Source organism: Hippopotamus amphibius, chromosome 1, assembly GCF_030028045.1.
Source record: "Hippopotamus amphibius kiboko isolate mHipAmp2 chromosome 1, mHipAmp2.hap2, whole genome shotgun sequence".
NCBI lineage: Eukaryota > Metazoa > Chordata > Mammalia > Artiodactyla > Hippopotamidae > Hippopotamus > Hippopotamus amphibius.
The window spans coordinates 229,752,726-229,780,089 of record NC_080186.1 but is presented as its reverse complement, the minus strand read 5'-3'; the positions used below and the strand labels follow the sequence as shown (position 1 = coordinate 229,780,089).

Below are 27,364 nucleotides of genomic sequence, written 5' to 3'. Positions count from 1 at the left end.
ATTTAAAAAGTGTGGCAGTTGTCTATTTTTAGCCAGGCTAAAAGAGCATTATCTAGTGGTTACCATGAGAAAGATCAAGGTGTTTTCATGAATACATAAAAAATATCAATTATCTGGATATAAATAAAGGCCTTCAAAGAGCTTCAAAGTAGTCCCCAATCCAATTTGTTTATTCAAGAGTTTCCCAGTCTCAGCACTATGGGGATTTAGCGTTGAATAATTCTTTTTTTAAAGATTTTTTTTCTTTTTTAGTTGCAGTATAGTTGATTTACAATGTTGTGTTCGTTTCAGGTGTACGGCAAAGTAATTGAGTTATACATACATATTTTTTTTTCAGATTTTTTTCCTTTATAGTTTATTTCAAAATATTGAGTATAACTCCCTGTGCTATACAGTAGGGCCTTGCTGGTTATCTATTTTATATAAAGTAGTGTGTGTATGTTAATCCCTCCCCCCCTTTCCCCTTTGGTAACCATAAGCTTATTTTTTATGTCTGTGAGTCTGTTTCTGTTTTGTAAATAAGTTCATCTGTATCACTTTTTTAAGAATAGTTTTTGTTGTAGGGGCTGCCCTGCACATAAGAGAATGTTTAACAGCATCTTGTTCTTCTACTTACTTGATACCATTAGCTAACCCCCAACTTGTGACAATCAAAAATGTCCCTATACATTGCCAAATGTTCCCAGGGGCAGGGGGGAGGGGGGGAGGAACTGTCTCAGTTGAAAATTACTGGTTACACTGATAATAAATTGAATATTTTTAAAAAGGGGCTGTAGAAGAGCCAGTGTTGGTATGGGCCCGGTTTGAATGATTATGGATTCCAAGTTAAAGAGGTTATATTTGATGAAGATTATTCACAATGTGTAATTGCTTTTCTTTGGTACAGAAAGTGGGAAGTATTCATCTACACTCTGCAATGCCTCACTTGTCCAAGTTCAGACTCATTGACTGAACATACTTTTATGAACAGAAGGTCACCAATTATTGAGGAATCATAGTCCAATTCCTAGCTCCTTCCACAGTCATTACTAGCAAAGGATTTCTATGAACACAATTTGCTATACACCAAACTGTGTCACCCCGAAATTCACATGTAGAAGCCTAATCCCAGTACTTGAGGATATGACTGTACCTGGAAACAACGTCTCTAAAGAGGTGATGAATGAGCCCCTTATCCAATCTGAAAAGCGCTCTTATCAGAAGAAATTTGGACCTACAGAGACCCCAGGAGTGCAGGCACAGAAGAAAGACCATGTGAGGACACAGCGAGAAGGCCGCCGTCTGCAGGCCAAGGAGAGAGGCCTCAGAAGAAACCACACCTGACAACACCTTGATCTTGGACTTTTAGTCTCCAGAACTGTGAGAAAATCAATCTCTGTGGTTTAAGCCACTCTTTAGTATTTTGTTATGGCAGCCCTAGCAAACTAATACTAATAAAAATCTACTACTAATAATAACACTAATGAACTAAAGGTAATAATTTGAGTAAATGAAAGCTTGATGATTGGTGAGAAATCTAAGCATGCAACTTTGTGATCTTTCCTCAAGGAGAAAACAGGCTGCTCATACACTCAGACTCCTGGTGTTCATTCCTATCGTCTGGCTTTTTGTGCTTTTGTTCTGATCCCAGAGGTTACAGGCAGAATGAGCATACCTATAAGATTTAGGAGAACAGGCTACAGGGAATGAGAGAAGAAGGAAGCAAGAGGGACCCCAGAGCAGGGCACAGGGCAGAGCCCCGCCAGGCAGAGACATGGGGCAGAGCGGCTGAGATGCGTGAGCGCCTGGAGGTGCTGGGAAGAGAGGCAGCCCTGTGCTGGGTTGTGAGAAGTGCTGCCCAGGAGCACTTTCTGTCCTTTAGGGTGCTGGTGAGTCCTGACCCACCTCTTTCACGGCTCCCAATTTTTATTTTCTATTTTGCTAAAAAAATAAAAAAAAAAAATGTTTTTCTGAGTTTTACATCACTGCATGACAAAGAGAACTAGGGCTTACATTTCACAATTTTCGTGACTTTATAAACTTCTGTGTTTCTGTCACATTTCTGACAGTGGTAATATCATTTTCCTCTAGGAACTTTCCCCTCTCATGGTGACTTTTTCTTCTCCTTTTTACTATACAGTTATATTTGATGAAGCTAAGAAAAAAATACATATGCTTTGCTGACCTGGTAAAAACAAAAGCCATCCCCAACCACTTAAGGGTCTAAAGTCAATCAGTGCCGTATGCAGAGTCTATAGGGGAATGAGGAAGGGGACTCAGCTGATTCAGGAGAGTAGCAGATGCAAAAGTCCTGCCGGAAGACTCCATATGGTGGCACCCAGAGAAGTGATATATACACCTATGCCACGATGGGTAACACGCACTTTCTCATCATTGATTAAACAAGCATTTATTGTCGATCTGTGCCTGGCTCTATGCTGGGCACCGAGGATGCAGCAATGAGCAACACCCACTCACTCAAAAACCCTGCAGCCTGATTGGGTGGGGATGGAGTGCGAGAGCCAGATTCAACCTGATTACTTATTCTCTATGTATTAAAATTGGGACATCACAGTATTATAAAATTTAAAGGAAGTTATTTTTCTTGCACGGTAAAAATAGAGTCCTAGAGTTTGTGGAGGCTACAGAAGATTAAAGGGAAAATATTTAAAAATCACGAGTATAGAAAATTATTAGTATCACAGATGACAGGACTGTCATTCTCTTCGACACTGAGATAAATGAAGATTTAGGAGTGTTAGTTACTTTGTTAATCTCTTCATTGCTGATCTTGAGATAAAAATTCAGAACTATCAAATGATCATACTTCCAATACAGCTAATTTTAAATTTGGAAATTATTTCCCTGTGTTTCAAGGCAACATGCTGTTCTTTCAAGAAGTCATTATTTTATAAGGATATATTTGATTCAAATTGAGCTATATTTTGCATATTTGCTTAGATTTCCTACTTGATTCTCTCCATTTAGTGTAAAGCCAGATTTCTTTTTACCACCTTAATATTACACTTCATTGACTAGGTTAAAACATCAACATACAGCTCTTCTTCTTTAGTTGTTTTCCTTGCTTCCTCCCTCCTTCTTTCCCTCCCTTTTAGTAATTACCAAAATAATATCCTTTCTGCCAAAGAGCACAACTGTAACTACATGAAAATGAGCTCAAACATGCCGTTTTAGACAAATCTTAGATGAGTCCCAGCAAGCACCCTGGAACTGCACCATTTAATTTGGGGTCGACTTTAGGATAAAGACCTACCCCGTTTCAGATGTATTGTTTTCTCAGCAGGTAAAAAGAAATTCAAATAAAGGCTTTAAAATTTACAACTTTAAAAAATGAGTTACAGAATAAAAAGACATTGTCTACGATTTGGATCTTCCTTCATCCATTCATCCACCTCCTTCAACCACCGTCATTACAAGTTTGTTGCCATAGTTACAATTCTATGGGATGATATAAGTTCTAGATATAATGACTTAATGATTACACATCTTTTAACAAAAGGCCATTTATTTGATTTACTTGCTATATATAAGCAAATGTATTGTACTAAAGGACAAGCTGGACCTGATAATTTTACAAATTTGAGGTCTATACTACAAAATACTGGTTATTGTCAAATGCTTTGCAAGAATATTTGCTTGCAAAATACACTGTGACGCCCAATGTAAAAACTGATTGGGGGTAAGTCTGAAATTGCCTGAGTATAATAGGCTTTCAAGATGCAACATCCCCTATTATGGAAGAATTTTACATTTTCATGACCATGCATTAACAATTTGGCTACTTGTTTGCCTTTGTGGTGTCGCACCCCTAATTACAGAAGGCAGCTGGGTGACTGATGAACACTGAGCTGTGTAGGGGGTCTCAGGACACATTTTCCTAAATGTACTTTGACATAGGTGCTAGTTGCTGCCAGCCTGTTATAAATTCAAATGGCGCTAGAGGTTGACAGGAAGAGCCATGGTACTTGGGAAGGGAATTGAATATTTCCTCTCCCAAAAATTTTAAAAAGTTCATTCCCATCACACCAAAAAAATTTTTTTGACAGGTAAAAAACTAATTCCAAGGCATTTCTGAAGGTTTAGAAACTTTTAGAAAAAGTCACTTAAATGTCTGAATGTTCCTTTATGTTACAAATAAGGTCATATCTGGCAAAATGTTTTCTTTATGTGAGAGTTTATGCATATGTAATTAGAAGAGGAAAAGTAGAAGCGTACAAGGATGATGATAGTCTTCCGGTAAATTATGTTGCTTTTAGAATTTTGGATTTTGATTTCAAGAATTCATAAAATTATGGAAAACTGGCATTTTCACAGAGAATAGGCTATCATTGTAAAATGTTTCTGAAGTTCATTCTGAAAAACTGAATAAAATGACGGTATAAAACCCAAATTGAGGGATGATTTTTTTGGACCCATTAGTCAAACATATCATCCCTATTCTGACTGCAATAAAAAGGCTAGAAGATAGAAAGCGTTTCTTTACTGTACACCCTCTTTTCTTGTAATGAAAACACTAAGTTCAACTTTGAAATTCTTAGTTATATAACATGAGTTTGCCTGGGTAGTGTGTGTGTGGAGGGGGGCTTTTTGGAGACTTTGACTTAGCAGAATTCTGGAACACTGATCTAGAAATGACATCTTCTTCAGCGGAGAAATATCTAACCCTATTTTGGCCCCCATGAAAATGAATGCTTTTTACAGAATTTTAACATATTTATTGCACATTGGCATTAAGGAATGTTATATGTATATTATGAGATAGTGAGAATCTGGTAGTAAGAGATCTTAATAAATATATCCATTATTTGGCCAAATCCTCTTTCAAATATTCATCATGGATGATTCTGAAGGTAGTACAAGCACTTGCAATCTCTCAAAGTCTTAAAACCTACAGACCCTGAGACCGGATCAGCTTTTGCTAGTTATAGCTAAGCCGAGAGTATTTTCCAGCTTTCCTCTTTGGTTAATTTTTTTCTAACTATCCAGCATGCTGGATTTTAAAACTAACCTCTCACCCTGACCCTCCCAGCTCAGCAGACCTCCAAAGCAGTTACCAAAGGGTCACAAAACAACATTTTCACAGACAAACAGCGAAAGGAAAGCAGTTACCGTCTCCTCTGTGGCTTAATGTCAATGGGCTTGTTGGTTGCATAAGGCGATCCGTGAACGTAAGCAGCGCTTCGGAATCTAGCCACCTTCCCCAGTGTCAGGAACTCACAGCTGGTTGGTAAACTCATTTTATCCAAAAGGCAGGAAGTAAAAACAAATCTTAGGAGTCAGACCAGCATTCCTGGGAATGCTGGAAAGAATGTGTCAGAGAATGGATTTCAGACATGTGCTGCTCTCTGGTCGCCGGGTGCTGCTTTGCTTCAAAAGTAAATGCGTGTTTCTCGGAGGCTACACACGCTCTCCTGTTTTCTTTTCATGGATACAGGAAGCTTCTTGCTTATTTCTAACCAGAGTCAGTGCTCTGACCAATTACTGGCTGAGTAGATGAGGCAGAAATTCTCGAGCGCCACAAAAACCTGTTCCCACTCAAACCAGATCTCTGAGTAGGCAGCAAGGTTTAATCCGTTTTTGTCTGATGTCTAAAAGAACATCAACCTAATGTAACAGTGGTTGGGAAATGCGAGTTATTTACCGATACACCAAACATGCATCTGATAGGGAGGAAATAATCAATGATTTGGTATGTTCTCAAAGGGGCAAAACTGTTTGCTAAACTGATTACAGATCCTTAGAAAATGAGATGGGCATGTGGAAATGATTACGGTGGTTTTCCAATTTGCCGGTCAAAAAATTGTGGATTCCCGCTCATAAATTACTATTCACAATAGGACTGAACTAGCCTCTCAGAACATAAAAATTGTCAGCAAAGCCCTTTGTATTCTAACTTGGACTTTGATTTTTTTTTCTTATTAGAAATATTCTCTCAGGAGGAAACTCTAGCTGCTCATTGGATAAAGACGTATCGAAAAACTGATAGGAAATTCTTTACAAACTGGAAGTCAACTTTTCATAACAATGAAACATAAATTGGAGAAACTGTAAATCATTCCAAAATTCTACTTACGGGCTGCAGCATCTCAGAGAAAAGTTACAGCTTTCACTAGCCCACAGTTTTTACTAGTCCTCACCTCATTGCCTTGTGTTATAGCAACAAAACCACTTTGGCCTCTGTGTGGAGTCTGAAGACAGGAGTTCAGAGTACCATGCCGGGTAATTTTTATGTTTGAAAAATGATTTCTTTTCCAGGATTTGGATAAACACAGCTTATTTATTTAAGAGTCCTGGGACCTGGGCAAACACAAAATGTGCTGAGAGAAAGCTATATTTTATTCCATAATGGCCAAATTCAGACACTGTTTGGGTTTATATAACTATTTAAATTCAGAATTTTTTTAAGTTCAAAAGGGAAGATAACTTCCCAACTGACAAAAAACATTTCCTATCTAATGATTCTCCTTTTTGTACTTTTTTATTACAAAATGACACATGTTCATTTTAACATGTCAAAATGTATAAATAAGAGGTGTATGAATAATACCCTTATCATCTTCCTACGCATTAACCTCGTGCATTTTCTTTAAGCTAATTCTATCAATCTATCAATATATATACAGACATATATATACACGCACACACATAATACACACAAACAAACACACACACACAGGGTCTCTCCATCCTGCTTCTGTAAAGTGGGATTATATCAATACTATACACAATCTTTCACAAGTATTTTTGTACTTAAAAGAAATCAGGGATAATTTTTCAGGCAACGCATAGAAATCTAGTGTGTTTTTTTTAGCTCTTTATTGGAGTATAATTGCTTTACAATGTTGTGTTAATTTCTGCTGTACAACAGTGAATCAGCTGTATGTATACATATACCCAAATCCCCTCCCTCTCGCGCCTCCCTCCCAGCCTCCCTATCCCTCCCCTCTAGGTCATCACAAAGCACCGAGCTGATCTCCCTGTGCTATGCAGCAGCTTCCCACTAGCCACCTATTTTACATTTGGTAGTGTGTATATGTCAATGCTGCCCTCTCACTTCATGCCAGCTTCCCCCTCCCCTGCTGTGTCCTCAAGTCCGTTCTCAACAGTCTGCAACTTTATTCTTGCCCTGCCACTAGATTCATCAGTTCCGTTTTTTTAGATTTTATATATATGTATTAGCATACGGTATTTGTTTTCCTCTTTCTGGCTTACTTCACTCTGTATGACAGACTCTAGGCCTACCCACCTCACAACAAATAACCCAATTTCATTCCTTTTTATGGCTGAGTAATATTCCATTGTAGATATGTGCCACACCCCCTTTATCTATCCATTTGTTGATGGACATCTTGGTTGCTTCTATGTCCTGGCTATTGTAAATAGCACTGCAATGAACATTATGGTACATGTTTCTTTTTAAATTATGGTTTTCTCAGGGTATATGCCCAGTTGTGGGATTGCTGGGTCATATGGTAACTCTATTTTTAGATTTTTGAGGAACCTCTATACTGTTCTCCATAGTGGCTGTACCAACTTACATTCCTACCAACAGTGCAGGAGGGTTCCCTTTTCTCCACACCCTCTACAACATTTATTGTTTCTAGATTTTTTTGATGATGGCCATTCTGACTGGTATGAGGTGATACCTCATTGTGGCTCTGACTTGCATTTCTGTAATGATTAGTGATGCTGAGCATCTTTTCATGTGTTTGTTAGCCATCTGCATGTCTTCTTTGGAGAAATGTCTGTTTAGGTCTTCCACCCATTTTTATATTGGGTTGCTTTTTGACATTGAGTTGCATGAGCTGCTTGTATATTTTGTAGGTTAATCTTTTGTCAGTTGTTTCATTGGCAAATATTTTCTCCTATTCTGAAGGTTGTCTTTTTGTCTTGTTTATGGTTTCCTTTGCTGTGCAAAAGCTAGTGTATTCTTTTTAATAGTTACATAAGACTCCATAGGATGAATGCATTATTATTTATTCAACCAATCCTCTATTGACAGACATACAATTTGGGGCTTCTATAAACAATAAACACATTTATTAATATATTCTTACTGGTTGGTGCTTTTATTTCTGAAAGTGGGTTGCTAGATTTCATATCCTGTGTAGTTTTCTCTTTAATAGCGTATGGCAGTCCACACTCCTAAAACGTCAGAAGAGGTCTATTTCCCCACACTCTTGACAACCCTCTCTACTGACATTCAAGTCTGTCTCTTTATAGCAGAAAAATAAGGTAGCCAGCTCTCCAAAATGCCCAGTGATTGCATACGGTTCCTTGCAAAAATGAAACTGTTATTAAGGTGCCTGTGAAGGAAACGGCAGCCTACTTGAACTGAGATGTACCAGGCAGAAGTCTGGAACCTCATCAACATGAGAGAACACACCCAAGCAAAGCAGAGGTAGCAAAGCATTTTTTGCTTAATTTGCATAATTAAGGGGAGATAAAATATGGACGGTGTTCCTGCTCTGTTTCCACTCCGGTATATTTTCCTTAATAATATTTCATAATTGGGGAAATATATAATTTTACAACATGAAGGAAGTTATTAATGATTACCAACTAACCGTGATGTACAACTGTGTATAATTTATAGTTTTCAGATTTAAGAGGCCCTTTGGACCTACTGCCCCATCTTAGAGTCCGAAAAACAAATGTACAATATTTTTATCTGTAAGCTGATTTAGGCTTCTTTGTCCAGTACTAGAGAATAAGATCTGCTTCACATAAGAATTTCCTAAAACGGGTGGAAATAAAAAACTGAAGGGTAAGACATAAACCTCTATGGAAGGAAATATATATCCACCGATGGAGGAAATATATATCCACCGATAAGTAAAATACTCGACAATGATTTGCCACGAGCCTGGCAGGGTTTCCTGGGGATTATTTGTACTTAAATTGAGATGAGAAGGGATTACTTCTCAAATTCAACCTGCCAACAATTCAGAATCTGTAGGAATGATGGCCAATTAGCAGGGGTGGCCTCAGAGGCAAAATCAAAGCTTCCTATCTTCCACAATTCCATTTCTCTGAGGCCGGGCAAAGGTGGCTGGAGACTCTACATTAGGGAGAATACAAACCCACTGGAGAACTTAATTTTATCTACAGATTAACAGGTTTACAGCCAAATAGGGCTCAAATGTCACTAAGGAATGACCAGGCTTATCTATTTATGTTTTGTTTTTGCATACTGCCCATGGCAGACAGGCATGGAAATCTAGCCAAATCTCACTCATCAACCCTCTGATTCTAAAACAAGGGCAGAAATCATATTAGGGTATCTAGAAGAAAAAAAAAATATATATATATATATAGGTATAATAGAGGTTCAATGCTGGTAATGTAATTATAGAACTGCTGTAATTCCTTAACAGCAATTAAAAGCAATTGCTATCATGTAACAGTTTGAAGCAAGAGGACTTTTCTTCTAATATTTCCAATATTTATTAAAGAAGATTCTTTCAGCTGTTAGCTCTACCCTGGCCTGGGTTTGGCAATTTGCAAAGCTGAAGAAATTCTTTCAGGACGCCAGGAAATCATCCGTTCACGACCCTATCAGAGCACAAGAATCAGCTGAATCATTTTCCCTTACGTGGTTTAGAAGGACTCCTTCCCAGATCCTGTGTTCTCTGTCATACCCAGACTGGCAACCAGTGCTGCTGGGGTTCAGATCCACCTTCAGCTGTCCAGGCTTTCCTCGCTTTCTGACCTACACATTTCCCAGTGAATGCACCCAATATAATGGCATCAGATCCCCACGACGTGCTAAAAACTCCCACATCTTCTTCCAGAGTCCATACCTTTCTGCTCACAAGAAAATTCCATTTGGAAGTCCCACAGCTACCTCATCCCAGCATTTATAATGTAATTCACATCAATTCTTTTTCCCTACCCCCCAAAACACATTTCTTCCTGTGTTCTCTGGCCCTCTCACTATTCAGCCAACCACCTGACAATCACTTCTAATCAGGCCACAAACCCTAAAGACATAAATAATGTTAAATAATATATTACACTAAATAATATATAATTATAACATATTATTATATTAACAGTATTAGATTAGCAATGATATTAACAGCAACAGTGGATGATAGCTAACCTTGATCAGGTGATTTCTATGCGCTAGACTGTTATTGGTAGGAATTAGCTCTTTTAATCTTTATAAAATGATATGAGTTGGGCACTAGTGTTACGCTTATTTCATACATGAGAGAAACAAGGCGTAGAGGGATTGAGATACACACCCCAGGTCAAACACAGTGTTAAGTCATGGAGTTGGGAACCAGTTAATCTGGCTCCCGAAACCAGACTATGTTATTCCTCTTGACAGACTGTATTTTCCTTAATTAATTATTTTTTTTATTTTTTCATCTTTTGACTAGCGTTAATATCTCCAGCCTTTTTCTCCTTAATTCCATCCTTCACTTGAATGCCATGTGGATCATTTTACAACGGGAATCGGGACGTGTGATTCTTTTGCTTATAACCATTCAATTACTTGCCATTTCTTTGGTGATAAAGTTCAAAATTTAAGATCCAAAGCCTAACACAGAGATCCCTTCTGATCTTGCTCTGACGTCCTCTCCTATATCTGCCGTGAGTAACCCTGGTAGGGTCCTGGGAATGCCAGCTCTTTCTCATCACGGGGCCTTCAAAGATGAGAAGCCCTCTGACCAGCCTACTTTTCCCTCCCTTCTCCGGCTGACTGACTCCTTTTAAGTGTCATCTCTTCCATTCCTCAGTTTTATTGAGATGCCTCTCATCTATTTTTCCCACCCACATATTACTCTAGAGCATTGATTCACAGCTCTTCACACATTTATAACTCTCCCTGTGGCACTAGAGTTTCCTGAGGGCAGACATTCTGCTTTATTTGACTTGCAACTCCAGCACCTAGAACTGCACTTAACTTGTTAAATAAGGCAGCTGAAATTATACGGCACTGGATGTCCCAAAGACTTGCTTAACTCTCTCCTGAATCCCTCATTCTCAGCAACTCCTCCAGAAAAATAATAAAATTATTAATTACTGAAATGCATTGGAAGTAGCCAAGCTATTCATTATATTCTATCAAACAGAAATATTTTTGCAAAGAGCATCCACTGTAATGTGAGGACAAAGTGCCTTCGCAGGGAGTGAGGAATGCACCTGGGTTTTAGCTGCAGGGTGATGGAGATGTCTGCCTGGGCTGACAATTTCAATTTCAGTTCAATAAATAAAAATTATCAAAGTAGTTGTTCAACCACCTGATTAATCATGGGATTATGCCTTTATTTAAGCATGCTCTATGTTTTGAGAATACAACTGGCAAATTTCAAATTAATCAATTAACGTATCAGTCTTCTATTGAGCATCAGCTTTTCTGATAATCTACTTCTGAAACACTCCACATAGCACACTTTACACAGTCGTGTACAAAATGGTTTCAAACAGAAGGAAACACCACAAGTCCATATGGAGATTTAACTACCATGAAGGTCATCACCATGTTTCCCAAATTAGTAAAAGGATATAAATATCCTTACTGTCCAAATGCTTGATAAAAAATGGAATATCCAATCAATACTAATATCATGAACCTATTAAAATGATTGTGTTGAAAACCTTTTCTCAGACTACACTAAGTTAACAGGCATCTTAAACACATAAATACAGACAAACACATGGATTCCATAGCCACATGCATTTGGGAAATTCTTCATTAAACAAAGTCAGACAGGTGTTTTTGGAGGAGCAGGAGTACTCGAAGTTTTTATTATGCGAATGTTTGCTCCGAGCTGTGAATAAGAAACGGACAGCATGTGGCACCCTCCGTGGGAACCTATGTGACACTGTGGGAATTATGTTTCTGAACTAATACTTAATGACAAGGAGAGAATTCATAAAATATTGACAGTCAAAAACTAGGTTATAAGACAGTATAATGGCATGATATTGTTTTTACCAAGGAAAAATATACTCATATATTGAAAAACAAGAGAACAAAAAGAATACACATCAGAATATAAAAATATACATGGATGGGAAGAAACAGATGATTTTAATTTTCTTCTTTTCCCCGACCTATATTATCTAAACATTTTAGAGTGTCTCTTGTGTTACTACTTTAATAAGATAAGTGAAATTTTATTAAAATTTCAAAATCTGGATTACATCAACTAAAGAGAGAAATTATTGATTGTGATCAATTAGCAAATTACACAGCAGAAAATAATAGAAATATTGATGACTTTTTTCTTTTGCACTTGGCGTCTGTAGTCTCTTTGGCGTGTCTTCAGGTACAGTTGTATGACTAGCAAAAAACTGCTCTGTCTTGAGTAGTGAACAAAAAGAAAATATAGTTCTTATAGATAAGGGAAGCCCTAAAATCTGGGTATCCTTTGGGACCAAAGCTAATGAGAGTCACAGACAATAGAACTGTTTTCAAAAAGTTACACAATCAAGGGGCTTCCTTATTTATTAGGGAACATATTCCAATAAAAATGAATTTGTAAACTTTGGCAGTGCTGGTACTTTGAAAACATGCTAAAATGAAGGGCAACAATAGGATTATTATAGATGCAAATAAAGGGGCCAGTGGTCACGCTGAGGTTGGAAAAAAATGAGTTCATTTATAATAACAAAGGCATTGAGTATTCTAAATCTAGATAAGTTGTTTCAGTTACTCACATGAAAAAATCCTTAAAGGATAATTTATAAAGTACAATACAGTGAAAAATGAAAGAGTCAGCTATCTCCTTAAGAAGCCCCCAATCTGATTGATATTCACAAATGAATTTCTGATCTAGAATTTGGCTTCTTGATTAGAGTTACCTAGAAAACGGGTATCATGTGGAACTGGTGTTCTTAGACCAGTCATATCTTCAGTTGTAAGAGACAGTGTTAACATTCTGACTTACAAATTAGCCTCTTGGGAATATGATTAGCATGACTCAATTCTGCAGATTGTGAAAACCAATGAGACTCAAGGGCATGACCTTTAGAACTTAAAAAAACATAAACTCCCATAAATCAGTCAGCCTAGTCAGTGGGCCTAACTTTATAGCAAGGATAACTTTTCTTTAAATTAATCAACTGCTTCATTTTATAAGAAGACAAGTCTGGAGTAAATGAACCAAAGCTTCTCATCATCTTAGAAAAGTTGTATTCATATATTGGTGTCCCACCGGGACAATTTTCTCCTAAAATTTTATTTCATCTGTTAACTGTCACTTTCTCAAAATCCCAGCAGAAACCTGTCAATCACATAAAGTTAATTAAACCTACCATAGTAAGGGAGAAGACCCCTCGGACAGAGTCTTAAGAGTATCTTATAAGAGGAAGTCAAGGAAGCAAGCAGCTAAGTTGTTTCTGCTTGTTCCTAGTTTTCTTTAACACAGGGATGGGAAAGTAGCCTGACCCCGGTATTATTCAACAGGGGCAGGAAATTCTGTTGGCCTCAGTTTTCACACCTAACAAAGCCCCCATGACTACTGATAATCTTATCTCAACAAACCTATTATATATCAAAAGTTTAGGCTGAGTTAAAGGAACAATCAAATTAACTGGATAACATGATGCTCATTCACTGAAGTCTTAGGTAGGCCCCCACAATTTATATCTCCAAGCTCTTTATAAACTGTTTGAATGTTAAATGGAGGGACATTCTGCTTTAGAATGTATGAAAATGGAAACAAATGAGTTTAATATACATAATGGGCTTTGACAACATGACTTCTTCAACAGATGTCCTATACTAACTTCCTACACGTTCGTCCTTAAACAGCACTGTTTACTTGCCAAGATATAAACTGTTGCCAGTATTCGCCTGCAAAAGAATTTCCAACAGTAGGAAGCAGTGGAAAGAATTAAAACACTTTTAAGCTTATTTCCAAATAACCAAAGGTCTTCTATCATTATACAATCTGAAGAGGAAAAATAATCTTGCCACAAGTTTTTACTCTGTCAACTAGCTGGTCAAGCAAAAAGGAGGTGTCTTTGGCAAAGATTGTTCTATATTTGGTTGCTAGATGATTTTTAAAAAAATATATCAACTCATTCTTCTACCTCAGCCAGTTAGCCAGCCAGCCAGCCATCCAGTCAGCCAGCATGAGTTGAACATCTTCTATATATACACAAAAGAAGTGACTGTTATAATTCTTATCTAGGAAAAGAAGTCATATCCATTTGATGTCCAATTCATGCCTCATGGCAGGACTCACTTCAAAAGAGCATACTGTGAGATAGAAATAAAAAGTTGGCACGACATCAGTTGATGCTATTTGAAACCTTGTGGTTGGTAGTTAATTGTTTTCTCTCCTCAACTGGATTCCAAACCACAAGGTGGCAGATACATCTTGGATTCATCCACAGTGCCTAGGACATTGGTCTACGTGTTGTAGGTGCTCAGTAAGTATTTGTTAAAAACGGACTTGAACTCATATTTTGTATTCACTAACTTTTTAAACTAGCTATTGTCCCAGTATGATTATTAAATAGCACCTCCTTTTACTGTCAAAGGTATCATTGTTTGGATGATAAATTATCTGGCTATCATCTCTGACACTGTAACTGCAAATATATAAGGCTGGCTCGGCCACTAGCCTGAAAGCAACTCAAAGGCAAAGACTGAGTCTTACTCGTAATTGCTTCTCCAAATCTATCACTGTACCCCACTTCTTCTAGGGTCTACATCGATGACCCAAGAAACAATAACAGATAATAGAAAAACTCATGATAGATTTAATCAAACTGAATAAATTCAGAGAAGAAACAAAATGTAAAGTAATAACGTGCATAGCAAGGGACTAGGCAGATTAAGTATTGACCTGGATGTTCTCCTAAATTTAAATGATACAAAAGTTATTCCCCTGTATACAAATCCACACGGCAGTGAAATGTCTTTGCCACTATCAAATACCTCTAGATTCCTGGGTTCATTTGGTAAAATTCAGGAGTTATTTGTAAATCAGGGAGAGGTCTAGAATGAAGATGCTGGTTTTGGAGCCAAGTGACTTTGGTTCACAGCGCTGCACTGCCAAAAATGGGTTAAGTAACCCTGGAGGATTCGTGACAACTTTCTAGTATCAGTTTCCAGCACACTTAAGCTTTAATCAGTCATTCAACAAGTATCTGTCAAGTTACTATTCTAGGAGTTGGGAATCCAGGAGCAAACAAAGCAGACAAATGTGCCAGCTTCCGTGGAACTGACATTCCCGTAGAAGTAGGTAGATGGATATATAACTAAGCAAAATACATAAGAGAGGTGATAAGTGATAGAAAGAAAAACACAGCAGGGAAGGGATACAAGAAGTTCAGGAATGGGGTAAGGAGGGGGATTGCCTCACTGCCGTGGAGCCCTTGGTGGTAGATTCTGGGGGATGTGGGGATGTCGATTGCTAGTTTTCCTGTGGTGACTGACTCCTGCGCAGATAAAGGGAAAAGGAGACTATACAGAGGTGAAGAGGCAGGTGCAGCCCTGCGCAGTGTTTGGTACAATATCTGTTGAATGAAAAAGTGGGTGGGGACTTCCCTGGTCGTAGTGGTTAAAAATCCGCCTGCCAATGCAGGGGACACGAGTTCGAGCCCTGGTCTGGGAAGATCCCACATGCCATGAAGCAACTAAGCCTGTGGGCCACAACTACTGAGCCTGAGCTCTAGAGCCCACAAACCACGACTACTGAGCCCATGTGCTGCAAGTATTGAAGCCCATGCGCCTAGAGCCCGTGCTCTGCAACAAGAGAAGTCACTGCAATGGGAAGCCTGTGCACCACAACGAAGATTAGCCCCACTCACCACAACTAGAGAAAGCCTGCACGCAGCAACAAAGATGTGACACAGCCAAAAATAAATAATTTTTAAAAAAAAAGAAAAAGTAGCAAATGAATGAATGAATGCCTTTAATAAACATTAGCTGCAATCCTGAGAGATAAATACATCACCTAAGAAAACAATCCAATGCAGCTAACATGACATAGAACCTAATTGTTATTAACATTCTACAAGTCGCTAAATTGAAACGTTCCTTTTAATTAATGGAAGAGATCCATGTTTTTCTGTCCTGACTTACTCCTCTGTTGATGGACTATTTGCTATTGTTAGTCAGTAGACAATTTAATATAAGCAACTGTGATTTAGCAACTGCTTACAATTTTCCTGTGAAATGTGATGAATTAATCCCAAATCCAGATAACATAGGATGTAAAGGCAATTATAGGAAACAAAAGTGGTAATAAATTAAGAGTAAGTCACTTATAAGTAGCATAGGCCCTTGTTAAGCACTTTAATTATTTAGCAGAAGCTGGTGCTAAAATTTTAAACAGAAACACCGTCCCTTTACTTATTCCCTTGAAACAAATAATCAGTTACAAAGTCATGGATTAGTCACTACTGTTAACATTTATAGCTAATATCTCCTGAGTATTTTATCAAGGAGTCTATAAAAGGCACTGTCTCAAGAACTTTTCACGTAATAAGTTATCATAATTGGAAGATTAGAAGCAATGGGAAATGTACTCTTCTCCTAATGCACGAACACTCTCCAGGGAGAAGCAAGTATCTGGTCCTGCTCAGGCCCCTCCTGAGATGAGGATCACCCTGCTTCACAGGGCAGCATCTCTGCTTTGAGCAGATCCAGATACTGTAAAGTTCTTTGTACCAAACTAAAGTTCACCTTTAACCATGTACTATCTCTTGACCCTAGATCTGGAGTCATTCAAAATCAAACCTGATTCTTTTTTATTATGACAGTCCTGTGATGATCCAAAGAGAGCTTTCATTTTACCCTCTCCCTTTTCTAGGCTACACAGCTTCGTGTCTTTTGATTGTTCCCAATATGTCATAATTTCCAGATGTTTCACCATCCTGGCAACAGACTTCTGGGCCTATTCCTGCTTGCTGATTCCTCTTAAACTGTTGTATCTGAAATTAAACCAGCACTCCAGGTGTGATATAGCTATTATTGGGCAGAGAGAGACAATCATTTGCATTTCTCTGTTCATTATAGAAACTCCAATTCAAAAAGATACATGCACCCCAATGCTCAAAGCAGCACTATTCACAATAGCCAAGACATGAAAACAACCTAAATGTCCACTGACAGATGAATGGATAAAGAAGATGTGGTACATATTTACAATGGAATATTATTCAGCCATTAAAAAGAATGAAATAACGCCATTTGCAGCAACATGGAGAGACCTATAGATTATCATACTAAGTGAAGTAAGTCAGACAGAGAAAGGCAAATATGATATCACTTTTATGTGGAATCTAAAAAAAATGATACAAATGAACGTGCTGATTAAACAGAAATAGACTCACAGACAGAGAAAACACACTTACGGTTACCAAAGTGGAAAGGTGAGGGAGGGATAAATCAGGCATTTGGGATGAACAGATACACACTACTATATACACAATAAACAACAAGGACCTACTGTATAGCACAGGGAACTATATTCAGGATCTTATAATAACCTATAATGGCAAAGAATAAGAAAAAGTATACATATATATAACTGAATCACTTTGCTGTACACCTTAAACACTGTAAATCAACTAAACTTCAATAACAAAAAGTAAAATAAAAAAAATAAATATTACATGAATGAGGCTCAAGACAGAAATCTCCCCAAACTTTTAATCCATGTACTACCTTCCTTAGGATTCCATAACCCAATTCAGATTAATTGTGAACTTAAAATTGCAGTTGTTTTCATTAGCAAACATAAATAACTGTTGATTCTGGTTTTGCATTCCACTTTTCTGTATATTGGATTGGATAAATAATCGTCTATTCTTTTTTGTTTGTTTTTGGTTTTTTTTTGTGGCACATGGGCTTAGTTGCTCTGTGGCATGTGGGATCCTCCCGGAGCAGGGATCGAACCTATGTTCCCTGCACTGGCAGGTGGACTCCCAACCACTGCGCTACCTAGGAAGCCCCAATAATCTTCTATTCTTTATTCAGTACTCTTCATCTATGTTGTTCAACTAGTAAAAAAAAAAAATCTATTTAACTGCATTTTCATCCAGCCTACATATCCATTAGATCTACAATGTTACCACAAGAGACCTTTTCATATGTCTTACCAAAATAAAAACACACTATTTCTACAGCACCTTCCTGATTTACCAGACAAGTGATAGTGAGATTATGACTAATTCTGTGTGAACTGGCACATGCAAATGATAGCAATGAGCTTGGGGACAGATATTTTTATCAATCAGACTGAACGCTTTGTGAGAGAGAAGTAAAAGAAATAATAGGCAGTAACTTGGAAGAGCATTCAGATAATTAAGTTGACTTTGTAATATGAAAAAACAATTTGAGACCAAGGCAGTGTAACTTGTGGCGAACACAAATAGTGAACACAGATGGGGCATGAAAATATGGTTAGCCAATACCAAGTATACACAACATGATAATTTAGTGACAAATCAGCAAGTTAACAGCTCAGGACAAAAGCAAGAAGGTCAAATCGGAGGACAGAAAGGACTACAACATCAGGGTCTTTGAATTCAATCTGCCTTTTATAGACTCCTTGATCAAATGAGAAACCTCACTCAGCTTGAAAAGTGTCACTCGGAGAACTTTCACAGGAGAATATACTGGGACTAAGAAAGAATGTTTAAATAAATTGGTACCATTTTGCTTCGAGATGAGAAGACAAGGGTAATTTAATGACATGACTTGGAGACCTTTCACAAAGAATAATGATGCCTACTGCATTCCATCTTCTCTTAGGAAATAAGATGTGGTTTTGAAGAGAATCACAGGTAATAGAATGCAGCGACACGGGAAGGTTATCTGACAACAGATGGCTATTAAGCACTGGGTATTTGTTTGGAAGACTTTTGAGATGTCCTCAGGGTGGATGCCCTTCCGTCCATATTCTACTGTCTTAGAGTTTCATGCAGGAAGAGCCCAAGCTAAGGACAGACAGTTTATGCACCTGAATTAGGTGTAGGTAAAAGAAATCATTGACCCAAACTATCTTGAACATGTGCTACCAGAATCAACAACTTTTTTTTCTTTTAACCTTTCTCCCTATTTTCTAGCATTAAAAATCAATCATTTACTCATTTTTTCATTTTGCCCTTGGAAAAGCCCAGCAGAGTGGGAAACTTTGAAAGACACAAAAGGAGAACCAAATAGCCCCTACCCTCACAAAGCTTACAATATTTTTGGAAAAAAAGACTTAAACATGGATAAATTTGCAGTCAGTATAAGACAGTCCATACCAAGGCTCCAACATGAAATGTAAGAGCTCGGGGGAAAAAAAAATCAGTTTCCATCCTTAAGTACACTCATTCAGTTTACACAGAGACTCTTGCCCTATATCATTCTAGATAGACAACAGAATCCCTGGATAAAACTGCATAGTTTCTAAAACATGCATATGACAGTCTTATCATTTCTCCTATGAATTTACACAAAACAGTAGATGAAGACAGCAAATATTATTCCCAAGCACGTATACATTCCCTTCAAAGATGCATGAGTTTGTATTTTTTATTTGTATAAAATAAATGACAGAATTCCTGAACTGCATGTTCCATTTAGGAAAAAGCATGTATTTAGTTGTTGTCCTTTTCCATATGGGAAAATCAATAGTGTAATTACGTGAAGAAAGAAAAGGCTAGGTCATCTGAATTACCAGTGTTACTGTTATTATGAATGACAGAATGTGGTATCTAGAATTTACTTAACATGTGATTATTTTGCTATCATGAACAATGTTAATCCCCAAGAGAACAGATGGTACAAACATATTTTAAATTATTCAATGAAGTGTGCTTTTTAAACCACAAATGTGTACTAGCAGAGTGGATACATTTGCCATTTAACCCTTACTTATGTTTTTGCCCTCATAAGTTCTAAGAGATAAACCTAGTCAACTGAGAAGTACCCCTTTCTTTCACTTGACCTTCTGGACACAAAGATGACAGAAAACAGGCAATGGGGGAAAAAAAATCCCTGGATCTAGCCTGAGGAGGCAAGGAGGAAAAAAAACGAAGAAAAAAAAAAAAGAAAGAAAAGAAAAAGACAGCAAGAGAAAATGAGAAAATATGCATGGTTTCTTGGGTGCTACAGCAGGGTAACATTGAAGAAGCAATCTTTCTTAGGAAGTCACTAAGAATTAAACTAGTTGAGATCAAGTAAGACGGTACCTAATCCCAAACTCTAGTACCTTTCCTTCATGACACCCTGTTCATACAGAACATAATCCAATTTTAGCAAGTGAGCGGAATGCTTAAAGGCTCACAATACCTGAAATACTTTGTCTTTTTGTTTTGGGCCATTTATCTTTAGAACATGGTGAGAAAAACAGAAGAATCCTTCTGGGGGTTTTCTAAAGATACAGAAACAAATCCAGGGCTTGGTTACAGACCTTTGGCCTTGCTCATAGCTGTGGACAAATCAGAGTATAAATTTTACAATTCTACATAAGAGAAACAAAAGGAAACTATGGCAGGAAAGAGATGTAGGATGGAATAGATGAATCGGTCATCCTTGGACCACACATGGCTAACACTGAGTTTGACCAATATATTGTTAATTTATTTTCTTTTGATCTAACATTTAAAGTACACAAGAAATGTCTACATTAAAGTTGAGATTTGGACTTGTTTTGAAAATTTAATGTCTAGAACATGGAAGCCCTCTCTTCCTACACTGTGAATTAAAACTAAAGCAGAGTATCAGCTACCTCCTTTAGATGGGGTGGGCAGTCTTCATTTTGACATAATCCCCACCCAAGTTACCTAGTTCGGATATATTTCCTCCTGGCTTCTATAAGTATTTGAAGACATTTCAAGTGAAACTTTGATATAAACTTGTCAAATTCTAATCAAAACATTACTACTCAGCTGGAGTAAGTACTGGCTTCCCTAGCAGGAGTTGCCATTTCCAGGAACTATTTTCAACTCTTTACAAAGCACTCTTTACAAAGCTTCTCAGTAGCTCTGGAACTGTCTCATTAGTACGTATCAGCAACTTACTACTGCATTGTGAAAAAATGCTTTTATTTAACAATACAGGTTTATTTAAACCAAGATCAATAAATATAGTCAATTTTTGTGAGGAATCATCCCATAGCACATTTTTCAAGTACTCAAGAAACATATTGAGTTTATGCCTGGAAATACTTTCTCAATGGGACTGACATGTATTGCAGTTCCAATTTATGGTGACATGTCTGAAGTTTCTAGTAATTTTGTTCTCAACGTTTATATGCCATTAGATTGCAGACTAAACGGTCTGAATATATAGATTCCTGTTGCAATTGTGTGAAATTGTAAAGATAGTCAATTATTTAATGATAATTTAAGAAGACTGTCTACATGACCTCAATAATACCAACTGATTTAGTCAAAATTATTTGAGATCATGTAGACAATGAACAAATTGTAACTTTTCAAATACTTTCAAACAACATGTAGGCACAGCTTCAATCCAGTCTTTTTTTTTTAAAGTACTTTTTATTGGAGTATAGTTCATTTACAATGTTGTGTTAGTTTCTTCTGTACAGCAAAGTGAATAAGATATATATACATATATGTATATATATATTTTTTTCTCTCCACACTTTTTCAGATTCTTTTCCCATATAGGTCATTACAGAGTATTGAGAAGAGTTCCCTGTGCTATACAACAGGTCCTTATTAGTTATCCATTTTATATATGGTAGTGTGAATATGTCAATCCCAATCTCCAAATTTATCCCTTCCCTCCTTTCCCCTTTGGTAACCATAAGTTTGTTTTCTACATCTGTCACTCTATTTCTGTTTTGTAAATAGGTTCATTTGTACCATTTTTTTAGATTCCACATATAAGTGACATCATATGATATTTGTCTTTCTCTGTCTGACTTACTTCACTCAGTATGATAATCTCTAGGTCCATCCATGTTGCTGCAAATGGCATTATTTCATTCTTTTTTATGGCTGAGTAATATTCCATTGTATATATATACCACTTCTTCTTTATCCATTGCTCCTTCAGTGGATATTTGGGAGGCTTCCATGTCCTGGCTACTCTAAATAGTGCTGCAATGAACACTGGGGTACACGTATCTTTTCGAATTATGGTTTTCTCCAGATATATGCCCAGGAGTAGGACTGCTGAGTTATATGGTAGCTCTATTTTTAGTTTTTGAAGAAACCTCCAGAGTGTTCTCCATAGTGGTTGTACCAATTTACATACCCACCAACAGTGTAGGAGGGTTCCCTTTTCTCTAAAACCTCTCCAGCATTTACTGTTTGTAGATCTTTTGATGATGGTCATTCTGAATAGTGTGCGGTGATACCTCATTGTAGTTTTGATTTGCATTTCTCTAATAATTAGTGATGTTGAGCACCTTTTCCTGTGCCTCTTGGCCACCTGTATGTCTTTTTTGGAGAAATGTCTATTTAGATCTTCCACCCATTTTTTGATTGGGTTGATATTGAGCTTCATCAGCTGTTTATATATTTTGGAGATTAATCCCTTGTCAGTCACTTCATTTGCAAATATTTTCTCCCATTCTGTGGGTTGTCTTTTCCTTTTGCTGACAGTTTCCTTTGCTGTGCAAAAGCTTTTAAGTTTAATTAGGCCCCATTTGTCTACTCAAGTGCTTCAGATTCATTAGCAGAAAATTTCACAGTTTTGGAATTATATTATCTTGCTTATATATGTGTGTATATTTATTTATTGACATATTTGTGAAAAGATGACATACATCACTTTAGAAAAATATATCTCCCTCTGCCTCACAATATAATTTATCTGCAATAGCTAGAAATGTAAAAGAAGAGAAAGTATGATACACAGCACACTATGTATATTTTAAAGTATTTTTTTGTCATTAACTATCCCATGTGGTAATATACAGCTGAACACTGACTAGGTATAAAGGCAGCCCATAGGTTTAAAGATAGAATCCCCAATAATTAAATAATTTACCTAGTATTATTTGTCAGTTTGACATTTCTGATATAACAAAGGCATTTGCTTAAAAGCATAATGTGGATTTTTAAAAATTGAAAAGAACTGTAAAAGAATAACATAAAATAAACAAGTCACTGGGATGCAATGCACAGCACATGGAATATAGTTAATGATATTGTAATAACTCTGTATGATGCATAAGGTACAAAAATATCACATCACTATGTTGTACACTTGAAGCTAATGTAATATTCTAAGCCAACGCTATCTCAATAAAAAAGAATAATTTAATTTGCTCATGGTGCTACATATATTTATATATAACCCTTTATGTATGTAACTATTATATAGATATTATAATCTATCATTCTATTTATATTCATTTTAAGTAATTACTAAGTAAACTGCCTATAAAGTAATGAGAGTGATTTTTCAAACACATACACCATATGCAAATTCAAATTAGCGTTTCCTAAATGACTTATTTCGGTGAATAAATAGAGCTTGGGTGCTGAATGAATGCTACTAGGGCTGAGGACATTTTTGGCATAACCCTTCGGGAATTATCATTACAAGCCATTTCCAGTGTGTATAAGAAAACCGCTTCTTGATTTCACAGTCACTTCCTATTTGACCCACATAACATTAGCTAACTGGATCATCCACTGCAATCATCAAGACTTAATGCCAAAGGACTTCTGGCAGCTTCACAGAATCAGATCCACCTTCAGCAGATGGAGATTTGTCATCAGTGAATTTAAAAATGAGTGTAGCACAGACTCCGAAGGAAGGTTCAAAAGGAGAATCCCCAAAACATCTGAATAATGGCAACATCCCTAGAAGAAGTGGATAGCTTCCCACAGGAATCATTTAGGCAGTCTCAATCTCTATTTGGTCAAAGTATAAACTCTAGTATGTTCTTGTCAGTCTGTCTCCCTTTTTTCTGTTCACATATGTTTTAAAAATAGTAAAGCAAAATCTGTGTAATTTCCAGAGTCAATGTCAGATGTTACGTTATATTTAGACTTTTTGGTAGGGCAGATTTTAATTAATAAGTAAGCAATTAAAAAAATGTTACATCAGAAGTCCTGAAAAATAATTATGGATTTACACATTCCTTTAATGACTTTGTATCATCTGTGCAGGGTTTTTTTGGGGGGGAGGAATCTAATAAGGGTCAGACTTGTCAGACTGGGCCCTACACTGGCAGTTTCGTACACCACTGCCATGGGATGCATCAGACTTGGCCACGACCAAGCTTGATGTTATATGGACTCTTGCACTGAGGATGCAAAACCTGAGAAGAATTTTACCTTCACGCAACAAGACTGCAACTGACTCCATCAACTTCTCTTTCCCTGGATTCGCCTCCCTTCCCTGCTTTTCCATCTAGCGAACACCAAGCCATCCTTCAACATTCCACTATGATCTCTACTCCTTTTACAAGATTGCTTGTTGGAAGGGAATGCGGTGTAAAGACGGAAAAGGCAAGGCACGTGCTCATTTATCTATTAATTCATTAGCAGTCACTAAATGCTTATTAGGGTTTCTCTTATGCACCAACCACACGCCAGGGACTCGCAGATCACTCCTTCTCTCAAAGGCCCACAGCGAAGGAGACAGACAAGGAAACCAAGCGCAAGTGTGTTAAGTGCTACTGGACTGCTTGAGTTTGTAAGAATTTGTAAGAAGAAAGAGGATAGTAATTCGTCACCATGAGACTAACATTAGGGACAGCATGAGGGGCAGGACACAGGACATATGTTAAAATTTTAAGTGAATTTTACAGTTAGCTTGCAAGAATATATTAGCTTGCAAGATATATTATTGTCAAAATTTTAACTGGCCTTCAAAATTCGTTGCTATGTAAGGGTTATACCTCCTGCCCCTCGATGCCAAGCTGCACCATGTGATTGACTCTGGCCCATGGCTTGTGAGTGGAAGAGATCTGTGGCATTTTTGAGCTTTAAAAGCCATTACTATGTGGCCCTGCCGTGTCCCTATCTTTTCTGCCATCTCAGGAGGGACTGTTCCTTAATGAAAAGGGTAAGGAACAGAGCAACATCGACCAGCTAAAAGTATGCAACAAGAGCAAGAAATAAAACTGTGGTTTTAGCCACTGAACTATCAGAGTGGTTTGTTATCTCAGCATAACTAGTCTAATTGGACTGAAACGAAGAATAAGCGCACAGTTCTCGGGTAGATTGTGGACAGAGATTTTTACTTTCTTTATACAAAGCAGGCGGACAAAAGGGAGTTTGAGTCGGTTGGTAAAGGCAGAGGCATTTGGTAAAATAAAATAGCACCTTCTCTAGTCTGTTATGATGTTTCTGACAGTAAACGCTAAAAAGATCTTCTGGGCTGCCACTTGAGAAGAGTCTCTGTGCCACGCTTCAGCACCCTCTCAGCACACGGAGGGGAAGGTTTTTCCTAGCTCCTTTCTCTCTTCTCTGGGCTCTGCTCTCCCAAGTGCCTGAGGCACTTCCCTTGTAAGTAGTGCTTGGGGAGTGCTGGCTGAATGGGGAATGAAGTTCCTTGAATTTTCAACACACCAGGGTATCATTCCCAGTATCATTATAACAATAATCCACAGAAATTTACAACTGAAGTAACCGCAGCCACAATTCAAAGAACAATCTTTACAGTGGGGATTCACAAATGCATTTGTTTTTTGCCCCCTGTGCCAACACAGAGAGCAAAGGGAGAGTTGCTATAGTTTAGGAACAAAAATAATGATAATAAAAAATGAAAGCGTCTTTCCCCAGGAGAATCTGCTACAACCCTCTACCTCCCACCCATATGTTGTCTCTGGTCCCTAATTCCCGGTGGAGAGGCCCTGCTTGACTGGTGTGAAAGATGACTGATCACGTAACTATGCTTTTTTTTTTTTTTTTAATTTTATTTATTGATTTCTTATTTTGGGGGGGTACACCAAGTTCAATCATCTGTTTTTATACACATATCCCCATATTCCCTCCCTCCCTTGACTCCCCCCCCCCCCATGCTTTTGATGCATCAAGCCCTTACAAATACTAAGTCTATTTGCAGTCACGGGCTCAAGTGATTTTTAATACCCTTTACCCAGCAGTGTTCCATTTTGCCTAGAGCCTTCCTTGTCTGCCCGAGACAGCCCTGCTTTGCACCTGTTCCTGGATTTGCTCCTGTTTTCCTGTAAAATTATTAATAGTTCCCCCTTTACTCCTAGGTAGCTAGTTATTTGGTCACTCTAAATCTAGGCTCATTACCAAGAAATGCTTACCCAGGAAAGTTTGTGCCAGGAATTTTCCATAGCGCTCTCTCATACTAGGCTTATACAGCTTTCTTCCCAGGTCTCCCTCTCCGAGTGTGCTTAGCAAAAAACTTTAAAAATACCCTCCCTAACAAAATCTTGAACCCACTGTACAAAAGTATTCCTTACTTAATCTTGGAGACTCTGCATTAATTATCCATCTCGAACTCCCTTCTCTTACCTCTCCTTTTTTAACCTGTCACATATTCCTTCCAAGAAGAAGGACATATGTCAAATAATTAGGGTTTAGGATTCAAAAGCATAAGTTTGTTTTCAGTATTTTAAAAATGCCTTTATTCTTTACTTGGTTAAACTGTACAGGTTTTCTCAGTCTAACATCTCATGTTGGGGGATGGTGGTCCGCCTAAAAAATTGATAGTGGCAGGAAAAGGCCACCTGCTGCATTGTCACCCCCATTCCCATGAATGCAGTGAGGGAACTCCACAGAATGACTTGATGTCCTTGCACCACTTCAACTTACAGGGCACTATTTGCAGGACCTTTTCAAAAACAAAGATCTGGACTAATACCTGACATTTCAGTCACCTGAGAGCACACATACATCTGCCAAATGGTAGCTGACTGATGGAATTCAGTTTCTATGTGGTGTTTGCCATTTGGCAGTATTTCCTCAGCATTCTGGCTATATGTACCATACTGACATCCAGAGCAAGGCAATTTCTGGTTTATTTTAAAATAAAATGCTAAGCCAAAAGCTCTATTTTGACTATGCAAATGATCGCCGAGTGCCAACTGATTAGCATTTTTAAGGCAAAGAATTTGAAAGAGATGGTATGTTATGCATGTTACACTTAGCATGAAAGCAAATCATGTATTTCCTAAGGCTTTTGTAGCTCCACAGTCATTCTCTGCCCCATAAACTGTGTGTAAAATTGAGGAACATGTTATTTAAGATTTTTTTAAGGAAAATACTTTTTAAAGAAAAACATCTTAACTCCATATCAAGAAGTTAACAACTCACATTACCAATCTGTCAGTATTGGCTGGTAACAAAAGGAACACAGCAGGTCAGCATTTCAGCACAGAGTGCACCATCTAGTGGTCAAAAGAGGGACTACGCACGTAGCTTTAGCAGCATCAACAATAAAATGCAGAGGCAAGGCTGCTAATAATATTCCTTAAACAATTATAACCCAAGC

The 27,364-nt window shown here is 37.6% G+C and overlaps 1 protein-coding gene across 3 annotated transcripts in view; it reads right to left on the bottom strand.

Moving 5' to 3' along the window:
• The window catches only part of PDE4D (phosphodiesterase 4D), a 688,956-nt gene that overhangs the window by 378,508 nt on the left and 283,084 nt on the right, over positions 1 to 27,364 (bottom strand). The window contains exon 1 of one of the 3 annotated variants that reach the window (XM_057743095.1): positions 5,110 to 5,237. The exons of the other annotated variants lie outside the window; for them this stretch is intronic. Within the exon in view, the coding sequence (XP_057599078.1) occupies positions 5,110 to 5,237 (128 nt within the window). Of the gene's footprint in view, positions 1 to 5,109; positions 5,238 to 27,364 lie in introns of those variants that run through there. 3 annotated transcript variants of the gene reach the window in all.